General features: G+C 38.8%; 1 protein-coding gene across 1 annotated transcript; it reads right to left on the bottom strand.

Annotated features, from left to right (window-relative positions):
- Nucleotides 1–452: 452 nt before the first annotated feature.
- LOC124412740 (protein yellow-like) lies at nt 453–21464 on the bottom strand. The gene is made up of 8 exons (XM_046892862.1): nt 21414–21464; nt 20575–20851; nt 16233–16362; nt 15970–16132; nt 15095–15643; nt 14800–15015; nt 5633–5640; nt 453–463 (listed from the first exon to the last, which is right to left on the bottom strand). The coding sequence occupies exons 1-6, from the start codon at nt 21462–21464 to the stop codon at nt 14833–14835; spliced, it is 1353 nt and encodes a 450-aa protein (XP_046748818.1). The 3' UTR covers nt 453–463; nt 5633–5640; nt 14800–14832.
- Between the last annotated feature and the right edge of the window lie 274 nt (nt 21465–21738).

Here is a 21738-nt window from a genome sequence, read left to right as displayed (position 1 = left end):
ATTCTACGCAGTCAAAGGAAGCTCTTGGATTTTCCTTGATTGATAATAATCCGCGTGAGGTTCATGTGGCGGTAATTAATTATTAATAATCGTGTCTCAGTGAAGGTGTGCAAATTGAATTTTGCAGTTTAGCGGTGAAATTGTGGGTGAATTGTGCGAGTGACAGTGACTTGTGAGAGACTGAAGAGCCAACGAAACGTTCGTGACATTCGCACAAAACGAGGTGAGTGAAACGCTTTTGGAATATAATTTATCTCATTATTAGTGGAGTATAAATTAACTGTAACGTGTCCCATTTTTATTTTTTTTTTTTTTGTTTGGTTTTCCTTTTTTTTATACACTTCTCTTTGCGCGTTATTTATAAAAAATTTATTTCGGACTTTCTTTTACGAGTGACTGGTAACGATTTTATGCCAACTTTTTGCTTGGATTGGAAAAAGTTATTCTTCCGCAGCTTCTTGATCTTCTTCTTCTTCTTCTTCTTCTTCTTCTTCTTCTTCTTTTTTGAGATTGAATGAAAATGATCGAATATTCCGTTAGTTTGACGACAGCAGTTTTTCTCTCGCGTCATTCTAATCTCGCAGGTTGCGAATTTTTTTTTTTTTTTAACGATATCTGCATCATCATTTTGCCGTTTCTTTGGCATAAACTTTTTCCAATCTTCGGACGGGAATTCGAGATCTAAGTGACCGATCTTTCGCCGCTCTGTGGGCCGAGGAACATTTCGTTGACCCCTTCAACCTCCGGAACGTTGACCAAAGTTCACCGGGTCGCCTGGACGTCGGTTAAGGGTTGGGATATATATAGATATACATATAGACACGTGTATAATATATATATGCGTACAATTCCGGAGTAGGTTTTTTCGCGATAGGCGCAGACGAGCCTTTTACACCGCTGATAAATATTTGACGCATTACCTACATTTTTACCGAACGGTCGAACGGAAAAGGAGAAGTCCGCGCAGCTGCGATCGATTTTCGGGTAAACGTCAAACGTTGATTCGACATTTTCGCGGATAACCCTTCGGCTGGCAAATAGATTAGGGAGGAGGAGAAGGAGGGGGGGGGGAGGGGGGGATTTATTTCTTTCCTTTATTTGTCGTCGTAAAAAGGAGGAGTGAATTAGCCGGTATTCCATTACTCGCGCTGTAATACCGATCGGATTTTCGTTGTTATTGAAAATTTCTGGCTTCTTCTAACGCGCGGCCTCGTTCATCACTCCTCGCTGTCATTGGAGGGCGTGGATCGATGGGTGGGCTCTGAAATTGACAAATATCGAATAATAATATAAATATACCCGATCCAATTTTATTGAGAGGAAAAGTGTCGGCGGAAGGCTTACAGAGATCGAGTCATGTGCCGGAGCAAATCGATCCCGTAACTTTCAAGCACCGATCTTCCATCCTGACACACTTTTGACGAATGTACCACGATTTGAGAATTTTCGGATCACTTGCTCAGCCTCGTTCCTTCCTTTGTTCGAAAATGATGTTCGCCTCTTCTACGACGACGCTTTTTTCCTTATCGCCCCATCTTTTTTATTTCTCTTCGTTATTCGCGTCAATCGCTGGGAAAATAGCCCATCGCGAAATTCATTTTTGCTCTCTTTCTCTCTCTCTCTCTATTTGTCTTCCTCTTTAATGTCAGAATACTCCTATGTTACTACAATCAGACGAAAGCATTGCAGGAATCGCGATGCGATACTGTAAATTTTTCATCCCCGTATCCTGCCGTCAAGTGTAATCTTTGCTTACTTTTTTTTTACCCTTGATTCCAGGGGAAAATACGTTGCTTTCGCTATGTATATGTACATATATATATATATATTTATATACTATACACACATTCTCGACACGATTAGAGTCTACCCCTAATCCTTGTCCCGAAAACCAACAACAAACCCGATCGGTTTCTGCAGTAACATTTGTCGGGAGAACAAATAATTAACTATTTACGAAACGAGGGGTGACGCGGCAAGGTTTGAGGAAGATTTTTTTGGGAAATTTTTTCCCCGGGTTAATCGGTACGAGTCTGTAATAAATTTTCTGAAATGAAAAGGGTTGTTGAATGTGTATTGTTGCGGAATCGGTGTAAAATTGTGCGCGATTATTTCTGCAAGTATGTAACCATTCATATATTATAGAGCACGGATGAAATGGCTGAAATCTTGACGAGACGCAAATTTCTACCCTGCATAATTTTTGAACGCGCAATTTTCCACGCCGCCATGCCATGGCGAAACGGCTACGTTGGTTGTGCATGGCGACACGACGGCTCCGACGTCTTGGCAATTAGGGAGTGGAAATCGAGGACCTCGTTGAATAATTAAACGGACGGGGTAGGCGCAGACTATAGACCGACTAATACGCGGGCATGAAGCGGAATTTCCCCCAAACATCGGCTTGATATTCAGCTGAAATTGGCCGCCGTCGTCTCGACGTCGCAGCGTCGAGTCGGTTCGGTTTCCTCGGCTTCGCGGCGCATCCACAAATCTCTGATAGAGAAGATATATATATATATATATATATATATATAGAGAGAGAGAGAGAGAGAGAGAGAGAGAGATTCCGCTGCGTCAATTTAACGATAAATTAGCATAGTTTCGATTATACACGGAGACAGTTGACCCGGGTTTCGAATTACTCGATGAAAATATGGCGATGCTTCGAAATAATTATGTTAGGGAACAAACCCATGCCTTGTTAATTGCCGAGACTGGACGCGAGTTATTTGTGAATAATTACACCAGCCAATAATCTATTATATATATATATGTAGAGAGTTAGGCGCTTAAGTTGGAAAACGCGAATAACTTGAAAATTGAGTATTTACCAGAAATATGATTTAAACCAAGGTATGAAAATATTTTTTTTTTTGTCAGATTCGTATTTTGTGTCAAAAAATACGGGATTTGTTTTTCTATAATTTTTTTATTTCGTCCAATCGTTAATTGTGTGAGTGATTGAGCATTCTAGAAACTTACGAGTACGTCACAAAAATAAATATCTTTTGCACAAACCACTCGAGACAACATAATAAACAGAACGAATCCACACCACTTTGTCGAAGCAGTAATCAGTGTAACACTTGTTCGAAATGATGTTCTTCGAGAGTGTACTGATTATTATTGATTGAATAGAGTGGTGTGGAATTGTTTTGTTTATTACGTTTTCTCGAGTGGTTTGTGGAGAAGATTTTTATTTTTGACGTATTCGTGAATTTCTAAAATGTTACTTCTCTTAGTAGTAAAACTCTTAAAAATCACTGACAAATGATTGGACCAGGTTAAAAAAAATTATTGAAACAATAATTTCGCATTTTTTCATATAGAATACGAATCTGTGAAAAAAAAAGTTTACCTTTACATGTTTATTTCGCTACTGACGTGAAAAAAAAATTATACCCATTAAATCCTGCTTCAAAGATGACGAAACTTTGGTTTAATTGAAACATTTTTATCGAACATACTTCATTCTCAAGTTATTCGCATTTGCCAATTTAAATGCTTTACCCTGTATACATATATATTTATAACGCAATATTAAACCATATTCATATTATTATAATATTCTGCATCAATGCGAAATTGTGAAGAGAGACGAAGCCTCACTTTGTACACCCGAATCATTCTCAATGGCAAATTATTATTATTATTATACAGGCTCGCGGAAATAATCTATGATATTGTTAAATTTTTCGTGCTCAAATTTACCCTCGTCTAATTCCCATTTCATGTATATTACGCGCCGTTAAACGTGCCGCTGGATTTAACAGGAATTCGTAAATTTTAACTCGACGAAATTTGCGCGTTATGGTTGAAGAAAGGGACCTTTACCAAATTGATAAATTATCTTCTAGTTACGTTATATTCTCTGCTATTCTCTTAAATTGCACTAATAAAAAATATGGGTCACTTTCGTTCCACGTGTAGTTATTATCATTATTATTATTATACAACTTATCCTCCATTTCGTTCATTTCAATTCCATAGACTCAATCTCGTTTTTTTTTTCTTCCTGTAATTACTTTCGCATTTATTTCGTTTCGTCAGTCTTTGAAATTTTGAGACTTCGAGAAAAAAAATTCTGAGAAAAGCAGAGAGAAAAAAAAAAAAAAAAAAAACCAAGCAAACAACTCAATGCCGCGGCAACAAAGATATTTTTTCTTTCCTATTTTGAAAATTGAATTTGGGGAGAAAAAACCGACGCCGCCGCCGCGAGAGAAACGTGTAACATAAAAGTCGGTCAAAGGCGTGAGTGAAATTCGGATTCACTGTAACCTGATTAGCCCTAATCTCGCCGATTGCTTTGATCAAGTTTTTCGCGGATACTCGATTACAGCTTGCGAAGCTTCGCTCGTCGTCCGTTCAAGCTGACTCTCTCTCTCTCTCTCTCTCTCTACCTAGCATGTATACTTTCCCCTTGAGGAGAACATCCAAAGGTCAATGCTAAGCGATGGCTTACAGCCCCGGGTATTAACGGCAGATACTGATCGATCAATTCTTTCCAGAGGGACGCCAATATTCTGTAGCCGGCAGGGTTTCAGGTGATTAGGGTTACGCCGAAACGTCCCGTCGTCGCCGAATTTTCCGAGATAGGGCACGCGTGCTCAGGAAACTGCGCCTCGCCCTTCAAACAACAAGTCGACAAGTTGAAATGACGGTTTTTCATTTTTAAAGAGGATTTTTCGGCTCTTTTGTTAGTCTTTTATTATTATTATTATTATTATTATTATTATTATTATTATTATTATTATTATTATTAGCTAATCATTTCGAAAAGTTATGCGAGATTTTTTAACGTCGCTTTTTTTTCTTCTTAGACTGTATTCAACGAGCTCAGTTTTGCATGGATAAGAAAGCAAGATGAATATAAAAGTCAAGAAAAACGATAGGATTGAAAATTAACTGAAGGTATAAATTTCGATTCGATCCACCCTTTAGAGACCCCCTTAATTACTGTAGTAAATTTTTAATCGAGCTCTGCTACTTTCTCATCGGTCTACTCTTCTCTTTAAAAAATTTTCTTTTCTTTTTTTTTTTTACCTTAATTTCCAACGATGATAATTTAACTGAATAGACAATGTAATTCGTTTACGAGTCAACCGGAACACAGTTAATTGAACATTAGAGAGAGAAGAGGTGGGGGGAAAAAAGTTTTCAGGCCATTAGTGCGCGAATTTATTCACGAGCAAGATAGTATTTATAATTCATAAAAATTCACGAATGAACTATTCAAGAAGAATTAAAAAGAGAAGTGAAAAAAAAAAAAACAATGTCGAGTAATTGAACTAGAAAAAAGATATTGATTTCAAATATATTTTCCTACGTTGAGAAGATCTCGTTTCACTCCTTGATTTTACCTTTTTACCAAATTTCTTCATTCATTCTGTATGTACACGGCCAACGTATGAGTTTATTTCGTGAAAGTTTTACGCAAGTCTTAATCTTAGAATCTAAGTTCCCAGTATCAGAGAGCGGTTCGAAGTTTGATTGGTGAAGATTTTGCATGCGAAACGTGCCTCTCTCGACACAGTAATAATAAACCCAGGTTATAGCTGTGAGTTGACAATAAATCGAGAAGTAGCAGACGACGCAATCTATATAACTATATTTATTTATGTATGTATACCAGGTCTCACTCTACGCTGTCAGCTATATTAACATAGTGTTTTGCCAAAGTGTAAAAAGACGTGCAGACGGATATAAATCGCTCTCGACCTCTCGGAGCAGCTTCGGGTGAAAATCCTTACGAAACAGCCCAAGAAACGGTACCTAATATAACTGCACGACGCACGCCTTGCAGATGCCTCTCAATTACCCAGAAACCATTTACTATTCGAGTAGCGGTAATTGATCAATTGCTTTTCACTCCTCTTAACTATTTCGTAATCCTTATTCTTGCTCCTTAAGCTGATCGTTTTCACCTGCTCGAGAGTTTTTCCTCCTATTTTTTACACTTTTTCCACACCTCAGGTCAGGTTAAATTTCAACCCTTACAAGCGTTACTTGTAACGTTTCTTGTTTTTGTTTTTTTTTTTTTTTTTCTTCGTTTTCTTCCAAAACGATAATCGTTTGGAAAACCGCAGTACCTACCGTTGGTTAATTTCTTTTTGAACCTGAGTTGTTTCGGTTTCGTCGTTAATTCAAGTCTCTATACCGATTTTCCTTGATCCTTGCGTCAGGAATAATCCTCGACACGATTGCGGCCAGGACTTAGACGAAAGTCGTATAAGAAATGGGATGAGTGGGTATTAGAAGTGCGGAGTACATATATTTTTTTGGCGAAAAAGGCAAAATCCCGATAAGCTTGCGGGGGGAAATTTTTTTTTTTTTTTTTCACCCCCGCGCGCGATATTCAACCTCTACCTATAAGGTCGCCGAGGTTTTAGTTCGGAGTTAAACTGCTGCGGGTTGCTTTGTAATTCTCTACGGGGCGAAGCTGCGACGACGACGGTCGAATGGAAGACAGAAATTACGGTGGCGAGTTTCGGACGGTAGTTGCTGCCGAGATTGTAGGGCCGCAGGACTCGTTACGTACCCTTGGAGATCCAGGTAACGAAACTTTCCCAGTTTATACTTGGCCTGACCGCCGTTCCCGTAGCCGTTCTAGATACGCTCTTCAATCTCATACATACTTCAAGTTTTCAGCCCGAGCTTTGCGCCACGGAATTCGGTAAACGGACTTTTCGTTATTCTCACAAATCCCGGGGATAGTTGAATTATCGAGAAAACTCCCCTTTCGACCCTTCGGCAATCCGTTCATTGTACCGTGTCTTGATCTCGACAGCTCGTTCCGCGAATTCAAAATTGGAGGAGAGAAATAAAAAAAAAAAAAAAAAAAAAAAAAAAAACATGAGAAATAAATAACTTGGACGATTACTTGTTTGGAATTTTTTTTTTTTTTTTTTCGTTCTGATTCACTTGTAAATCTGCCTTCATTTTCTCCGAGAAAACCCAATTACTTTCAATCCTCTTTCTCGATCCTGTAGCGGACAATAAAGACAATTCGAAGGGAAAGACTGATCGTGACGTGGTCTTACGATATATATATATATATACGATATACCTGTATATATTTATATATATATATATACGTATTTCTCTCCTGAAATAAATTTCGGAGACAGATCGATACCGGGTTAATATCAGGCGATACTGGGATAGATTGAAATATGTAGATATACATATATACACATATACATATATTCACACGTTAAATATTCGATTTGATGTCGGAAATGAGAAGCAGAGAAGAAGAAAAAAGGATATTGAAACCGGAACGAAGGTTTGCGTGCGCCGATTCAAATTGGAGTTAGAATCAGGACAGAAAGAATTATAGTGATGGTGGAAATTATCGTTTATCCATTAAGCGTTGCCCTCCCCCTCGACATTCGGCAAAACGTTGGAAGAGAGTGGAAGCGGATTTTCCACACGCTTGTACTTTTTATACGTGTACCTATCTGCTGCAGACGCGAGGGAGTCGGACAAGAAATAAACAAAAAAAAAGAAAAAGAAGGAAAAGGAAACAAAACAAAAAAAAGGAAACGTGCAATTACCAGTTTTAGCAAGTTCTTAGGTGTGCAGAAAGCGTTAAACGCTCTGCTTCGAGTTCCATACAATATGTATTACATATACACCCAGGCAATTTGATCTCGAAGATTAAATAAAACCGTCGGGAAAAAATGACGAAATAAGAGAAAAACAAATAAAGTAGCGGCTGAACATGGCGCCTGTAGATTTATGAAAACAATTACTCAAAAAGGAAGAGCTGAATACATGAAGCAAAAAGGAAAAGAGTCGAAAAGAGTTGAAAATATACGGTGAAACGCTCAGCTTATGAATTTTTGCGAAACGATTTGGTGTTTCAGAATTTCAGGCTTAATATATATGTTTATGTTAGGGTAGGCCAAAAACAAAATGAATTTTTTTTCCGTTAGTCACCGTTAAAATATCGTTCAAGATGACGAAAAAAAAATAATTCTGTAAAAGTTTGAGCTCTTAATATTGATGTTAATATTAAGAGGTGCCTATTTGCGATTTTACATTTCCTGTTTAAACAAAACGGAAAGTTTTTTTTTTGTTTTTACTTTGCAATTTTATTGCTTAACAATAGATTCGCGTATCGTGAAGAGCCATACATATTTTTGTGGGAAATTGAACGATCTACAAAAAATGTTTCTTGCATTTTTTTCGTCAATCTACTCGTTCAAAAGTTGATAAGAATATAAATTTTATACAATAGTTTATGTTAAAAACTTATTTCTTGTTAAGTAATCGGAAATTTCGGGAAAATTTCGATGTTTCTGTAAAGAAGATAATATGAACTTTAAGAAATATTATGTTTTTTTTTTATTTTTCAATCATTATCTCATAGTGGAAATGAAAAAAATCGTGAACTGTGACGTAACTAATTTTTAATCTTAGATAACTTTTGAACAAGTAAATTTACGAAAAAATTTCTAAGAGACCTTTTTTGTAGATCGTTTAATTTCTCAAAAAACCATTTATTGTACTCTACGATACGCCAATCCGTTGTTGAGTAATAAGATTCAGGGAAATACAAAATTCCAAATATACATCTCCTAATAACTTTTACAAAATTCTTTTTTCCGTCATCTTGAACTATATTTTCATGGTGACTAACGAAAAAAGAAATAGTCATTTTTTTGGCCCACCCTAGTGTACATATGTGTGTTCGTTCATATATTGCTCCCTTAATCTCGCGAATAATCAATCGATGCGGATAATAAACGCGGAAATATTTCCTCCAGGATAAATGTATAAATAAATTCACGGAAAAGGATTTTCCAAAGCTATTTTCCACCTTAGCTGGACGTCTCCGGAGATTTATCGTCTTCAATATCATCTCATTATCCGCGACGTGGTAATACTTTGCACCTATAATATGTGGGCAACACTTTATCGAATTCGCGGGTTATACGTATACCTTGAAAGCTGGCAGCTGAGTTATTGCTCAATATATATATATATATCGAGAGCAAATCAACGAAGTTTTTGTTTGACCCAACAGTCAAACCTTCGTTCAATTTATAATCGTTTCTTTTCATTCATCACTTCGGCAGTTTTCCAGATTCCCAGATTTGAATAACGTTTCGTTTTTCACACCTTCTGATTTTTTATCTCAGTCAAAAAGTGGACTAAATAGAAAAGCGATATTTTCCACCGATCAAATTTTTCTACTTATCCATTCATTGATAAAAATTAAAATATCTCAATCATTTGGCAATAACTCGCTTATTTTTTAATCACTTTTCTGTACGATCAAAACAAAAAAAATTCCAGGATGCTCTGTAAATAATCCACAATTCCTGATAGATTTCTGCGCTTTTCAGAATAACGAAGAAACACGTCAAGCCTCAAATCCTGCAGCAAAGTGTCGCCTATTTTATGAAGAAGGGATGGACAATCGCAGCCCTGCTTTTTGGTGCTTTCTCACGTCGCAGAATCGAAGATCTGAATGCAAAGCTACGATCCTTCGACTTCGTCGCAGGGAATTTTCACAATGCAGGCGATCGGTATGATTAATTTTTCTTTTATTTTAACAATATCAGGCTGACTCGTTAGCTGGCCACCTCCAGCAGCACCTGCAGGTAAATACAGAGACCGGAGAGTGGATAACTCGATTCACTCCCTCAACGACTGGCTAAAATGTTCGTTGATCTTTCTGTGGTCGGTGTGGCAGCCGCCTATCACATCAGCCCGACGACGTTCTGCAGAGAGGATAAGAAAGAAGATCAACGTTTCAGGAACACTGCCATGCCAATGGCTGGTACTCGTTTGAAATGGTTCGATCATTTTCCACCTGCACTTTAGACGGAGAGTGCCTACAACCACCTTGCCTTCGTAATTTGATCGATTTTTTATTGCCCATCTAGGTTAAAAATTTAAAGATTTTAATTTCTTTTCTTCTTCACAAATTTTATTTATTTCATTACGAAGACGTTGAGGTACGATGAAAATAGCTGCATGAAATAAATTCGCGATCATGATCGACGGAGTTTGATTCAAAATCAATACACAAAGATCAATTATTATAATATCGATTATAGATCAGATTGGCAGTCGATTGAATGGAAACGAATTGTGATTTGCTCAGTTCAGTTGGATCGTGATAGATTTGAAAATCGTGAATTAGGTCGGTGAAAATTATTTGCTACTGAAAGCTCTGTTAGAGACATCAGTGCAAAGGAATGAATGAATGAATGAATAACACCGATGAGGAGGAATCACGAATCAACCGGTCCACCAATCTGCGTTACTCAGGAACTGCGGTAAGCTTACTTCACTTTGGTGCTGTTGTCGTCGGATGGGAGGCGAACCGCTCTGTGCTCTGGACCAGGATCTCGATCTTCCACGTGGGAAAGGATTCAGCAAAGACGATTCATTACCGATCGGCTCACGACGCTGATATCATCGTTACAAAATGCGACTCAGGGTTTTCGAGGTGATCTTAGGATCATCGTTGCTGAAAACTACTCTGCAGTGATCTCCAAAATCGCGGTGAATTCTACGCCTGGATGATCGAGCCGGTGGCTGCGCGATCAGAAGGACGAGAGGAAGGACGAAACTGGACTTCTGCAGCCAGACTCGCGATCACTCGAAAAAGAACTTGAGTCGCTTTTGTAACGCTGATATTAACGTATTCGTGATTAGCCATCGGTATTAAGCACTGATGTTTCTCACAGATGTTTTTGTACCAATCGACTTGTGATCAATCACTTATTTCTCGTATTGCAATCAATTGATGGGAACTCTGTTTCAACTAATCAGTAAATTAGTATTCGGATCTATTCAGTTGCCATTTTAAGCATAACTACAATGTTTTTTGATCACTGATTTGAAAAAGTTAGACAATTTTTTTCAAATTCTTTGAAGTTGATTTCAGGGGTGGGGCGGTAAAAATTCGTCAACACCCTAAATAAGGGACACCATAGCTGATATTCGAAATTCGTACATCGAAAAAGTTGAGGATAGAAAGATCTAGTTTGCTGACAAACTAAAAAGTTCGTCATATAATGAATCTTTTGGAAATTGTTATTAGACACTTTTTATCAACAATTTATAAAAAATAAAATTCATAGTCGCTGGCAGCTATCCTACGATCTTGGAGTTTTGTGATCCTTTAAGCTACACGAGGTCCTGTATCCTCTCTCGGAACAGATATAACATAATAGGTTGCCCCGGCTTATGACTAGGTACCTCATTTTAATTGGTATAACAGACGGTTATGCACCCTCGTGCCGAAACATACTCGGCGTGTGGAGCTTATCGTTTAAAATTTATGGGAACCTTTCGGTATCTGGCTTCTCTCTATGGCTCGCAACTTGAAATTTTCCATCACTACAAAAAAAGAAAAAAAATCCGTCAAAGAAAAAAATTGTGGTGAGGGTTAATTTCTGTCAAAAACTTCATCAATCTAATCGTGGCTGAAATTTCATGGAAGATTATCATTTTTTATATCATACGATAATCCTGGCCTCGAATTAGCAGGATCTTCGAAAAAATTCATGATTGTGTTTGTGTGTTTTTTTTTTTTATAATCTCTGATACAATAATTTAATCTATAGAATCTAGATTTAGAACAAATATCTGAAAATTTTACATTACAGGTGAAAGAATTTCGTGTATATCTCGGGCGAATCGTACTTTGAACTTGATTTCTTTTAGCAGCTGAATTCACGCATGTCTTTTAAATGCAGTAACCGCGCGAGGGCTGCTTAGCTTGTACTTATAGGGCTGGCTGGTCGTAAACTCGGAGTAAAGTAACATCACGGTTAGAAACGATTATCCCACGGAGAGCTAGAATCGTGAGTCATAACATCGAGATCGTAAAATTTTTATGCCTGGCCTCGCCCGCGGGTTAATTACGGTATGAAATAAAAAAAAAAAAAAAAAAAAAAAAAAAATGAAACTAAAAGGAGAAGAGAAAGAAAAATTGGCCAATAGTCTGGAGCGCACGTGGACTTCTGGGAGCGATGATTATACGCTACGAATTACCGCTGCGACTCGCTAGCACGGCTTTCCTTTCCTCTAATTTAGGATCCCTTTCCCTTCTGACGCGAACGATTTTAGGAGCGAATCCACACGTTGGCATATATTTGTATTACGTAGCACGAGAGGGCTATTCTAATTCATTTCAAAAACACAACTCTCGGAACTTCACGTTCGCAAGAGCTATGATAAATCTTCGACTCACGCACTTTATCGTTTCACTTGCTTTCTAAACGCCAACTCGCATCTTCTTGTACTTAATCAACCTATTAAATCGCGTTTTTCTTCCCCGGGCTACTTACGCTTTGAACTATGCTACACGGTCGATTCGCCCCGAGCCAATATACGCTGCTGCGATTTTTGTCTACTCATCGTAATCATTAGACAAATTAAACTTAACGCATCTCCGTTTTTACAATATTACAGTCTGTTGGTAAGTGTATTAATTTTAAAAGAACGGATTATGTTTATAGCGGTTTATCGTCGTCAACTTGATAAAAAAAAACTCCTCTGGCTATCATCGGGGTGGGGGTAGAAAAAACTTGGAAAATTTCAAACTTATTCATCTTTCGTTATTTTATCTTCACATTTTTACGTCGCAATATCAACCCTTCCAACTTTTCACCCCCACTCGAACTCGCTTTTCTATTTCCTCGTTTCTTATCCGTCTAAGTTTCTACTCCAACCATAACGAGCCAGAAACGCGACGTCGAATTTTAGAAATGATCAAAACAAGGGTTGAAATTATTGGGCACGCGATCAGCGATATTCCTCGGCCTATAAATTCACGCCAAAACGGTTCTCTAACACTGCGCAAGCGGGCCAAAAATTAGGCACGATTTTACCTTCTAATGTCAGGCCCCGGGTGACGACGATTTATATTAAGACGCGTGGCCCACCGCCGTTGCACCACCGGTCAATTTACTCCCCCGAAAATGTGGAGGAGGGAGTTCGCGGCTGCATCGATCGCCTCTGGAACCCGCGATAAAATCGCCTCAGAAGCCTTAAGTAGGTACCGGTCCGATTTCTGGATCGATTTTCGGCGCCGATCACCGGGAGCTATACGTCTAGATGGTGAAAAGGCGGGGGAGGAATCGAAGATGATCGGCCTGACCATCGCCAACCCGGTTCGGCGTGTCCTAGCCAGCCTCCAAACGGGAATACAGGGTGTTATTACGGGTGTTTCTCGGACGCCGGAGTGAAAAAACCAACCGACGCCGGGCGTTCATGAATTATTTATTAGATTTTGTCAGGATATTTTCGGTGAGGTATTGCCCGATAAAGCTGCTGCCTCGTTATCGTCGCGGTTAAATATACACCTATAGATGCGTATGAATGCGTCGGTACATATCGAACCGATCGTCGGGAGCTGCAGACGCTTTTCGGCCTCTATAACCTGGCATTAAATCGAGATCGGTCTTTGATCGATCCTCCGATCCGCTCGCGTCGATCTTTCTCTGATCCATCATTTTTTATACGGTGGTAAATACCGCCCACGCAATTCACCCTCTATAAGATACTTTTTTTGTTTGTCCCTTTCCTTTTTTTAAAAACTATTCCCATTTTCATTGCACCTGCGAATTGGTAAAGGAAAGTGAATACAAGTTATAAATATTAGTTGCAGGGTGATCGGATGATTTTTGGATAAAAATTAATCAACTGGTCCGTGCTGAGGATTTATATCAAATAGAATTACATCCACTATTCATAAACGCAGATTAATCTTTTCAATCTTACTTCGAATTTTTGTGGTTTTTTTTTTTTTTTTCTATTTTTACTTTCACCTTTTTTAACATTATTTCTAACACATTTCTAATTACAAGATCACGTTCACTTACCAAGCTGAGTTCCTATAGTTGTGAATGAATTTTGTTTCTTCTTTTTTGGCTGGTTCTCCTTGGAATTGACGCCGTAGACTCGGATTCTCGGGACGGATTTCACTTTCATTTCGAGACAAAGAGACTCGCCGTACGTATAATTATCTATAACACACGTTACGTGACGGATTCGAATCTATGTAACGGTTATGAATCGCTTGCCCGTAATGACTGGCCTTGCCGAAGAGTTACAGATTTTCTGGTTGAGAGTACGATGTGTATAATTTACACTTTGATGTACCTAATTGGTGGAGGAACGTGGAGAAAAAATTGACGTGGATTTCTCGTATACAAAGTATACGAAGTGAAAATCATGTAAGTGAAAATACGCTTCGTTTAATCCGACGCTGTAGCACTTATTATATATACAGGATGGGGACGAGATTGATTATATACTCGCGCATACATGTGTACTTATATATCTAATCAACATAAATAACGTATCGTAAGCGATGTATAAGCGAAACTAGTGAGTGAGTTATCCTCGTTATTATAAGTACCAAAGTCGAACGATCATACATTCGGAGTTAGACTCGACCGAGCCTACCGATGACTCTTGCGCAACGATAAGTGGTTGTAAAACGCGGTTCTTGAGTGCGTGAGTTCGATACGGACATGATATACGGGTCCAAGATCTAAACTGGCTATTTCTCAACCGGATCCAGAGCAGAAATAGAGAAATATAGTGAAATAAACAATTGATGAGAATTTGAGTGAATTTCTAACGACGCCGGAGAAACTTTCGTTTCCGTTTTTCACCTTGTGAGAGCGAAGATTAATGTAGATGAGGAGTACGATGGGAGATTGTAATTAGACTGGGAATGGGTTTTGACGTTTTTTTCTTTCAACTTCAATTTTCAAACCGCGTCCGGTCCGTTCTACGCGCGTTCTGATGAGCTAGTTTCTCGTTGCGAGTCACCCGGTAGACTTCAGAAGACACTCAGCGTCTCCACCATATCTGGTTCCTCGAGAACTTCAGAGTCGGATCTTCGCACACTGTTCCTGAGATCGCTTCCTCGACCGATACCGTGAAGATCCGGAAGTTTACGTCTCGGTAGTTGAGCTTCGAGATAAGGAAGTTCGGCATCCGGTCAGAGATGAACCATAAGAGTCCTTCGTGGACCTGCGGAAAATATAAAATCGAGGTTAAGGTCCGCGGAGATCGTCGGAAAATAAAGAGTCAATTGAAATGTCCTTCGTACCTTGACGTCAGCTGGGAAAATTATCGCCTCGTCGTGCTTCGCGACTATCGCTTGATTCGCTGGGGTGTAAGGAAGACGGGAGTTCCAGCAACCGACGGCGTTGCGGTCGATCAGGTTGAAGAATTGGAGCCCATTGTCGTCCATCACCGACGCCGTACAGTGTCCCAACGGTCCTCGCTCCGGCAGGACATCGAACTCGTGGTAACTGTCCTCGGCCAGCTTTTCGTCCCTCAGGATCCTCGTCGAGACCGCGAATTCCCGGTTGCTGCTCAGCGGGTGAAAGAACAAGGTGCGATATCCGTCAACTCCCAGGGGTGAGAGGCTCATCCCGAATATCCCTTCTTCACCCCACTGGAAGTTCAAACCTCCGATGTTGAAGTCCCCGGTCAATGGGTCCGGCATGAAGTAACTGTGGGTCAGTCGCCAGGACTTGTGGTCGCTCCATGAGTACACTATCAAACCATAACCCAGCTCGTCCGACATGTACGCGTAAGCGTCGTTGCATCCACCCTTTCCAAGGTCCACTGCGATGTTTGCTATGAACGTGTTCTGCGGGGGAAATTGGAAACGTGATCCTTAAACGGCTTTCCTTAAAATCCTTGTGCTTACGAGAAGCGAGAGCAATTAAGGACTAAGTACTTTAACTTGAATTGTAACTCATTAGTAACTCAGGAACGGAATTCAATTAGTAAAAAATCATGAAGGACTGCAAGAACTACGTTCATTGAGACTAAGATTATCGCAAATCGTATATCCTTTCTGGAGATCTTTTATCATTGGACAGGAAATTGATCAAACGTTGAAACGTTCATCGGAAAATGACTTGAATTTTTTCTCTGAAAAGAAGCATTCTTAAAAAAATGGCGGATAATCACCTGGTTAGTATCCTCTGGTCGAAGCTTGTACTCTCTTATCAGCTTGTCGGTGGTTAGATCGAAGACGTTCAGAGTGTAAGGACATGCCTGGACCGTCGTGTTTCCGATCCCGATGGTTCCCGTGTCCAGGACCCAAAGTCTGTCGCACTTGTCAGCGTGGATTCTGCAGCACATCGGTAATTTAATCAGGATAAATTCTTGGGTTTTAATTGGTCGATGGTTGGAGCGTTCATAATTATTTAAAACTCTTCTTTAAACTTTACCTGTAAACTGTCGTCAGACCTTGTCCACAATTGCCGGCTTCGTTTTGGGCCCAGTTCGGGTATGGCGTTAATTTTGGAGATCCGCCTAAGTTCGCGTCGAGTGATACGTAGTTCAGTGTCGCCGGAATTCCTGTAAGAATCGTTTTGGTGTTGAGCTACACGATTTTTCACACGAAACTTACGCGTCGATGCGATTCTGGCGTAATTATCATTCGCACAAGTATAGCAAATGGTATGATTAACTCAGGCACTTTGCTGTGGTTATGGCTAATCATGGTATCCGTAAAAATATATAACTATACTAGACATTTCTAGACGGTTTCTTTCGCGGTTACGAAATGTCAAGGTTTCTACGTCAGACTGGCTGATTATGAAACAGCAAACCTTTATGATTTATCTTTAAATTTTTCTCACGGTGTTTGATGTAGAGAGACGAAGGTATAATTGAAGAATCAAGAAATTTCAGTTCGTACTACACGTTTTCTCCTTTCTTGTTGAGTTTGCAATAATAATTGATCACTAATCCTGATATCGAAGCGGGAAAAATTATTATTATAAGGTTCGTTAAAATCCATCGTAATTATAGCAAAAGTGACTGATTATAATAAACTGTGTACATTTCTTTCTAACAACCGACACCGACGTATCGATTTAATTATAAAAATACCGATCTGCTCGTTAAGACAATCTCGTTAATTATTCTGGGAACCTGTAGGGAATTCATCTATCCCATAAGAAAGCGAATAACTTACGACGGAACCGTAGCGAGTAAATTAATCGTTTCGCCGATCCATACCGCATCAACTTTGTCTCCCAGTACTCGCTATTATAGTTAAAAATTAACGGTTACGTTAAAAATACGTTGAATTCAGTCGAGGCAGTAAATTGACGAGGATTGATTACCGATCAATCGGTTGAAATATTTTCAAAAAATTATTTCGCTTAAATTAAGTATTTCTCTCAACTCACAACTCCCAAGCTTACGATCCATTAACCGATGACCGTAGTTGGTGATCGGTAAATATCCCGTTGAAGAATGAAAGTGACGCAAATTTCTCCGTCCTAGGAAACGAGCAGTCCTTCGCGTGAATCTAAGCTGCATGCTAGTAGAGAGCCTGACATGCAATTGCGGACATAGATTGGACGTAATGGACATGCAGGCACCTTGCAGTCTGATCGAACGAAAGCGAAAAATGCATTATAGACTGCGGGCCTAGTAATTACGGTGGGACTAGTGTATGAACGTTGATTAGTCCCATTCCGTTTTACAAGTTATCACAGGGTGCATATAATTCTGTGTAGCACTGTGCACGTCAAACGTTGCCGCCGCCGCGGTTATTCCGGCGGGAATATCACGTTTATGTCAGGAGAAAACTCGGCTGATCGTATATATATGTACGAGAATTTATATACCTGTCGCTATATAAGGAGAAGTAAGAATAAGGAGATTTATTCAAGTTTCAAATTAGCCTGAGAAATCCTCTATGTACCTATACTATAATTCTTACGGTATGTAACATGCGATGCGGATACTCACTTATGGTTACATTTTTCTCTCTTACTTCGTATGTACGCAAGCGTAGGTACGTGTAAAATATTTTCTCCACTTCGCACGTGTCTCAGGTGGCAAAAAAGAAAGGTTAGAGCCCGCCATAATCTACAGCGTTTCGTAAACTGATTGGAATTTATATGTGATTATGCACAGATTAGTGAAATTTTTATCCGATTCTAAAAGGTTCATAATACGATCGATAAATTAGAATATGATAATTTTTCAGCGGATCAGATAGAGCGGTTCGAATTTTATAACTTCCTTAATGGGTGGATACGGTTCTTTAATAAAAACTTTTCTCCGGAGAAATTTTTTTCTATTTATTATAACGTCGTGGAAGAAGGAAAAATACGATTCCGATATTACCGAAATTGAAATTGCCTGCGTTATGATGTGCACGTGTTATATGTACGTGTGCGAAATACTAGGGTGGCGCAAAAAAACCGACTATTTTTTTTTTTTTTTTTCGAGTCTCGTGTGACAAAATGTTAGTTTTTGATGTTTTAAGAGCCCACTCCAAAGGACAGCTGAAAAAAAAAAATTTTAAGACGTCGCTCCACATTTTTTAAAACGTCAGATATTGTCAAAAATCGAATTTAAAAAAAAAAAATTTTTTTTCGTAACGTTATAATTTTATAGACAAACAAAAAATAAGTTTTCGAAAGTTTCAGTTCAAAATTTGAATTTTGAAAGGTCACTCATAAGTTTTTGGTGCATTTCTTTAGATCTTTTCGAGCGACCTTTTAATATTCATATTAAAATTTCATAAATTTTTTTTCCTCAATTTAGTAAGAAAGAATCGATAACAATACACCACTACATGAATTAAAAATCAAACAAAATACTGTAAAATACAATTTTTTTAATTTAATTTTTTGACGATTTTTGACATTTTTTTAAATTTGGAGCGAACTCTTGAAAATTTTTTTTTTAGCTGTCCTTTGTAGTGAACTAACTTTGTAAAAATTAACATTTTGTCATAGGAGACTCAAAAAAAAAAAAAATAGTCTGTTTTTTTGCGCCACCCTAGCGTAACACACACACAAAACGATCGGGGCTCTCGAAAATAATCGGCACTTGTCTCCAGGGCGGAATTACTTCCCCTTAATTGTTTCGTGGCTTCTAAGGAAACGGACCATGGGGGAGGCAGAGGCAGAGGGAGAAGAATCGCGGTTCAATGGACGATTTTTCGTTGCCCTGTAGAAACTGTGGGGAGGCTGCAGGATCTGGTTTAACCTGACGTCCAACGCGGATGAATGACATCCTGGGGTTCGGGGCATTGCGTAGTAATAATAAAAAAAAAACCCCTTCTCTCTCTCTCTCGATCTTCTGTACGAGTGAAAAGACAAAAGCCCCTGAGAATCCGGCCGAAATTTCGTTTGAGATGGTATAAGAAATACCCTCGACATGTAGGCGTGCCGCCGCCTCGCATTGTCAGCGTATTTTTAAATAATGCGCGTTGGCGCGCGCCAAACGATCCCTGAGGAAATAATAAATAAACAACAAATTGAAGAAGAGGGATAGGGAGAAAGAATAAAAAGAAAATAAAAGGAGGAGAATGAAAAAAGGAATTGCGAATATCGGCGAGGCGGACGAATATTGTTCCTTGGGACATGAAATTTTCGATGCTTTTGGTTCTTCGTAGTTTTATTTTCCTTTTTTTCTCGGACAGAAAGAGAAAGAAAGAAAGAGAGAGAAAGAGAGAGAGAGAGAGAGAGAGAGAACCGGAAGCTGCCCAGACGGAATCCCAGATCGGGCTTCCGGTGCCTTTTTAAGATGGACAACGAGGGCTTTATTATTTGCTTAGACTGGTCCAACGCAGGTGATCGCCCACTTGGAGAACCTGATTTCGGTTTCCACCGAGATGGAAATACTTGCGCAATATTACACGCGTGAAAGTGTAGAAGAATTCGAGGCGTCATTCGTAGTGCGAGTTTTATCACGTGCTTGGGGCAACGTTGTTATTAAAAATGAAGTTTCTTCATTCCTATTGAAGTTTATCTTAACGCACGGATCTTATAATCTTGTCGGTATTTAAACGCAGTCTAATTTATGGAAATATATTCTGTACTCTCTGATGATCATCACGATTTTTCATAAAAATTTGCGTTAAACCGCGATCTTTCATCTCCGTTAACACTTCAGTTTTACCTACATACCTATATATATATGTATGTATGTATGATACGATTTCGGAGGTTTAATCGTTCTTATAATAAAGTTTATTCGAGAAATTTATGGCTTGAATATAATTTTAGAATTGAAATTTTTATACGCAATTTTACACTGTTTACAAATAATTATAATTTCTCGCGCGATGTCGAAAGTTAATGAGAATTTTTCAATGATCTTTGAGATATATTGATATGATTTTGAATTTTGAATTATCTTCATACGATAATATAATTTTTCTTCGTTCTTTCGAAAATTGAGGAACTCCGAATTAATGGTTTACACATTTTCACCAAACTGTGAATTGAATCTATTTACAGTTATCGGTATTATCTCATTGCTGCATGAAAATTTTCTTACGAAACGAAACTTGCTATAGAACTTGAGCAGCAGTTCCGTATTTGGTATAATGAACGTATAGTACATATAAAAAACGTACGCGAATAATGTTGTCATGTACTACACACCTCCGTGCTACTCAATCCTAGGAACCTGATTTCTCTTCGTAAATGGCAAATTAATGAACTCGCGCGGAATGTAAGGAAAACTCGGTAATTTTTCTGCGTCTGAATTTTTTTTTTACGAAAAAACAGAAATCCTCGCTGGTGAATCACTCACCGTCTTTCCATCTTGGCACCGTGACGAACAGCTTGTTCTGCCATATCTCGATACCGACGGGAAGGGCATTTTCCGGAACGTATTCACCCCTCGCTATTGCTAGCTGTCTGCTCAGCTCATCGGGATATGCGAAGTCCAGGATGTTCCATGAGAATCGTTCCAGGAGGGCAGCGTGCCCGAGGTTTGATCCCCAGCCGTTCGCCACACCCAAGAAGACCATCGTCATTCCCAGGACGAGGGAAACTCGCGACGACGAGTTCATCTTCACCTGGCAATTCAATCAGGGAGGGAAATTAATGAAGTCCAAAATTTTCCCGCGCTGTTTTTGCCTAGTTACGTAGTACAGATAGGTACGCATAGGTAGGCGTACATATTTGAAAATGAGATTTTGCAGTCCGCCAGAGTTATTTGCGCATAAAAAAAATTAAAGGTCAAGCTTACGGCAGTGAAAGTGCAGACGATCCTTAACAAAAAAAAAATCGAAACTGCGGTTTACCGTACATATCGGGCTACGATTCATTATGCGCCTACTTGCATTCCATCTACACGGTGACTCCTTTGTTATCATTTAATTTCAAATCCCGTGTTTTTTTTTTTTTTTTTTTTTTTGTACTAATATGCGATCTTTTTTCTTCTTATTAGAATCGAAAAATCCTGGGTACGGGAAAGTATCTAAAAATTATATCTGATTTGAGCAGGAAAATATTCAGGATATTGATAAAGAAAAATTAGGAAAATGTAGTGTCTTGTTACGGAATATCAAACCGTGAATATCGATCAGTTTCAAACATTGATCCAGTATTTCTTCAGAAACTTAATTGTAATTTTTTTAACTCTACCGACAAATTTGTGTTTATATTTTGGATAAATTTTTTCTGGTGTAAAGTCATCGTTTACATTCTGGAAAAACTAGATAGATTTCTACTAAGGGAAAGCTTCGCGATTTTCGTTTTGGTAAGAATAAAACAAATTAAAATTTTTTTTTTTAAAAACATTGATAATTAGGTCGAATTAGATGAACCGGTGACGATTTTGGGCATAAATTGCTATTCATCAAGTCGCAATTATTCCGGTGTGCTGAAATATGCATATTGACGCAGGTTGCGTAGTGGCATGGGCAGAATTGAATGCGCAAAACTCGTCGAGCCAGTTATTTCTGCTATA

This window comes from Diprion similis, chromosome 11 (genome assembly GCF_021155765.1).
Source record: "Diprion similis isolate iyDipSimi1 chromosome 11, iyDipSimi1.1, whole genome shotgun sequence".
Classification (NCBI taxonomy): Eukaryota; Metazoa; Arthropoda; class Insecta; order Hymenoptera; family Diprionidae; genus Diprion; species Diprion similis.
This window is presented reverse-complemented; position numbering and strand designations above follow the sequence as displayed.

Excerpts from the sequence above, each read along its gene's own strand:
- LOC124412740 (XM_046892862.1), bottom strand. The coding sequence starts at position 21,464 with ATGACTTTACACCAGAAAAAATTTATCCAAAATATAAACACAAATTTG. Across the intron at positions 15,644-15,969 it reads GACCAGAGGATACTAACCAG|AACACGTTCATAGCAAACAT; the intron begins GTGATTATCCGC and ends TTTCCCCCGCAG. Across the intron at positions 15,016-15,094 it reads TTTTCCCAGCTGACGTCAAG|GTCCACGAAGGACTCTTATG; the intron begins GTACGAAGGACA and ends TATTTTCCGCAG.